The sequence below is a fragment of the Gossypium arboreum genome, chromosome 3 (genome assembly GCF_025698485.1).
Source record: "Gossypium arboreum isolate Shixiya-1 chromosome 3, ASM2569848v2, whole genome shotgun sequence".
Taxonomy (NCBI): Eukaryota; Viridiplantae; Streptophyta; class Magnoliopsida; order Malvales; family Malvaceae; genus Gossypium; species Gossypium arboreum.
In genome coordinates this window covers 93080323-93083878 of record NC_069072.1, presented here as the reverse complement: position 1 = coordinate 93083878, position 3556 = coordinate 93080323, and the positions used below count along the sequence as shown (strand labels likewise).

Genomic DNA, 3556 nt, shown 5'->3' with positions numbered 1-3556 from the left:
GATGACCACATTTTGGCCTTAATTTCCCTTTTAATTAATTTTAATTACCAAATGACCAAAATACCCTTAATACCTTTCTTTGAAAATTTTCATGTACAAGCCCATTTTTGTCCAAAATTTTAGAAATTGGTCAAATTGCTATTTAGGACCTCCTCATTAATATTCTAAAGCAATTTCATACTAAAAACTTCTCGAATGCAAGTTTTGCAAATTATTCGATTTAGTCCCTAATTTCAACTTAAGCACTTTATGCATAGAATTTTGTCACGAAATTTTCACACAATCATGCAATCATATCATAAACCTCAAAATAATTATAAAATAATTATTTCTATCTCAGATTTGTGGTCACAAAACCACTATTCCGATTAGGCCCTAATTCAGGATATTACACTTTCCCACTTCCAAAGTGGAATATTTACTGGCTGAAGCAATCCTAAAGGCAACTAATGCTCCGCCTTCACCTTTTGACAAACCAAGCATTTACTTACGAATTCCATAACCTCGCGCTTAAGTCCAGCCACCAATAAAGCTCCCGCAAATTCCAAAACATTTTGTTCCCGCCAGAATGCATAGCATAGAGGCTGTTATGTGCTTCCCGTAGAATAGACTGTCTTAGATCATTGTCTTTAGGTATACACATTCTCCCACGGAAACACAACACTCCTTCATTGTTTATCCCAAAGTCCAATGTCTCCCCATTCTCTACTTGTTTAAGACGAGCACCTAAGGTCTCATCCATCAACTGCTTACTCCTTATCTACTCGATCCACATTGGTTTTACTTGAAGCTCAGCTAACAAGCTACCATCATCCAACAAACTTAAACGGGCGAGCATAGCCCTCAAGTCTGACTTAACCCTACAACTCAATGCATCGGCTACCACATTCGCTTTGCTAGGGTGGTATTCAATCATACAATCATAATGCTTCAATAATTCCACCCACCTACATTGCCTAAGGTTGAGCTCCTTCTGGGTAATGAGGTACTTCAAACACTTATTGCTCGAATAAATTGTACACTTCTCCCCGATAGGTAATGTCTCCATATTTTTAACGCGAAGACCACCGCGGCTAGCTCCAAGTCATGGGTTGGGTCATTTACCTCATGAGTCTTAAGTTGCCGTGAAGCATACGCAAGCACCCTTCCTTCCTGCATCAGCACGCAGCCCAAGCCCACATGCGACGCATCACTATAAACCGTAAACTCTTTCCCAGGCTCGGCTGAATCAACACAGGGGCCTCAGTTAAAACCTTCTTAAGGTTTCCAAAACTTTCCTGCTACTTGTCCATCCAAACAAACAGTACCCCCTTCCTCAACAACTTAGTTAAGGGTGCAACAATTACTAAAAAGCCCTCGAAAAACAGTCAGTAATTCCCTGCCAAACCCAGAAATCTTCGAATTTTTGGCACCGACTTGGGTGTTTTCCAGTCCAACACTGCTTCAATTTTTCGGGGATCCACCTTAATCCCCTCAGTTGACACCACATGTCCTAGAAAAGTAACCTCCCTTAGACAAAATTCGCACTTACTGAATTTGGCATACAGCTGCTTCTCCCTCAAAGTCCACAACACAATCCTTAAATGCGCATCATGCTCATCCTCATCTCTTTAGTACACCAAAATGTCATCTATAAAAACTACCACGAACCGGTCCAAGTAGGGTTAGAAGACCCGATTCATACGATCCATAAAAGTGGCAGGTACGTTCGTTAGTCCGAATGGCATCACCAAGAACTCGTAGTGCCCATAACGAGATCTGAAAGCTGTTTTATGAACATCCGCCTCCTTAACCCTCAATTGGTGATACCCCAAACACAAGTCAATCTTCAAGAAAACAGAAGCTCCCCTAAACTGATCACAAAGATCATCGACACTCAGCAGAGGGTACTTGTTTTTAATAGTTAACTTTTTTAACTGCTGGTAGTCGATGCACATTAGCAATGCCCCATCCTTCTTCTTCACGAATAACACTGGTGCTCCCCATGGAAACACACTTGGTCGGATGAATCCTTGATCCAACAATTCCTGAATCTGTGCCTTAAGTTTCACCAACTCCTTTGGTTCCATCCGATAAGGGGCGATGGATACCGAAGCCGTACCAGGTAACAACTCTATTCCAAATTCCACTTCTCTACTGGGCGGCAACCTTGGCAGCTCCTTAGGAAAGACATCAGAAAATTCCTTAACTGTTCTCAACTCCTCAACCATAGGGCTCTTAACCTCCGTATCGCTAATATAAGCCAAATAGGCTTCGCATCCCTTTCGCATCAACTTTTCAGCCCTTAACACCGAAATCACGTTCGGCAGATAATTCCGGCATTGACCAATCACCACCACCTCCTTGTCCTCCACCGTTCTTAACACCATTCACTTTGTAGCGTAATCCAAGGTGGCTCGGTGTTTCACCAGCCAGTCCATACCTAAGATTAAATCAAACTCACTAAACGACAACTCCATCAAGTCCACTAAAAAGGTAACCCCTTAAACTACTAAGGGTACCTCCCTAAACAACTTACTCATTCCCACTGACTGACCTAACGGACTTATCATAGTCATCTTATTTGCACTAATTTCAAACATATCACCCAAGGGTTCAATCATATTGCATGCAACATACGAATGCGTCGATCCAATGTTAATCAATGCAATGTAGGGTGACTCATATATAAAGAACATACACGTTATCATATCTGGGGCATCCCCATCTTCTCAGTGGCGAGTAGCATAAACCAAAGTTAGCTGCCTCACCACGGCATGGCCTGTATTTTCGCCTGGTGCTCCACGTCCATGTCCATTTTCGTTTCCGCCCTTGGCCTGCCCACGACCCCTTAGAGGCAGTTGACCACCCCATAGTGGCTGAGCACCACCTCGGCCCACGGCTAGCACCTGTGCTGATATTCTAGGGCAATTCCTGATCCTATGCTTCATAGATCCATAAGCTAAACAAACTTCCGTCCTCTTCCAACACTCGCCTCTATGGCTTCTCCCACAATCAGCACAAGGTGGCACCATTGGATTAGCAGCAGGGGGCCCTACTCTAACTGGCCCTAGCCCTAGGCCTCTGTCCAACACCAGAATTCTCAGCCTCCCTCTTGTTCTTACCCATTTCCATTTCTCGATTCAGGCGCTCAATGCGCTTCACCTCCTCTGCTATCTTTGCTTTCTCCACCAATTCTGAGAAAACTCGCTCCCTTTGTGGAGCTATCAATACCCTGAGGCTATCTCTTAGTCCATCCTCAAACCTAACGCAATGCTCGTAATCCGTTACCACCATAACTCTTGCGTACCTACTAAGACGTAGAAATTCTACCTCATATTCCATCACAGATTTGTTTCCCTGGGTCAAGTTTAGAAACTCCTTCCTTCTAGCTTCCACATAGTCACACCTACATACTTTCCTTGGAACGTAGCTTTGAAGAACTCCCAAGTGACCTACTCGGGTTGAGTGCCCTCTTTCACTGCCAGCCACCACTGGTATGCTTCTTCCCTAAGCAGTGACACTACCCCTTTTAGCTTTTGTTCCGATGAATAGTCCAAGTCCTCCATTATTCTTT

General features: G+C 43.6%; 1 protein-coding gene across 1 annotated transcript; it reads right to left on the bottom strand.

The window, feature by feature from the left end:
- Window positions 1–487: 487 nt before the first annotated feature.
- On the bottom strand, window positions 488–2369 carry LOC128290583 (uncharacterized). The gene is made up of 3 exons (XM_053026290.1): window positions 1685–2369; window positions 1105–1223; window positions 488–760 (listed from the first exon to the last, which is right to left on the bottom strand). The coding sequence occupies exons 1-3, from the start codon at window positions 2367–2369 to the stop codon at window positions 488–490; spliced, it is 1077 nt and encodes a 358-aa protein (XP_052882250.1).
- Window positions 2370–3556: the final 1187 nt, after the last annotated feature.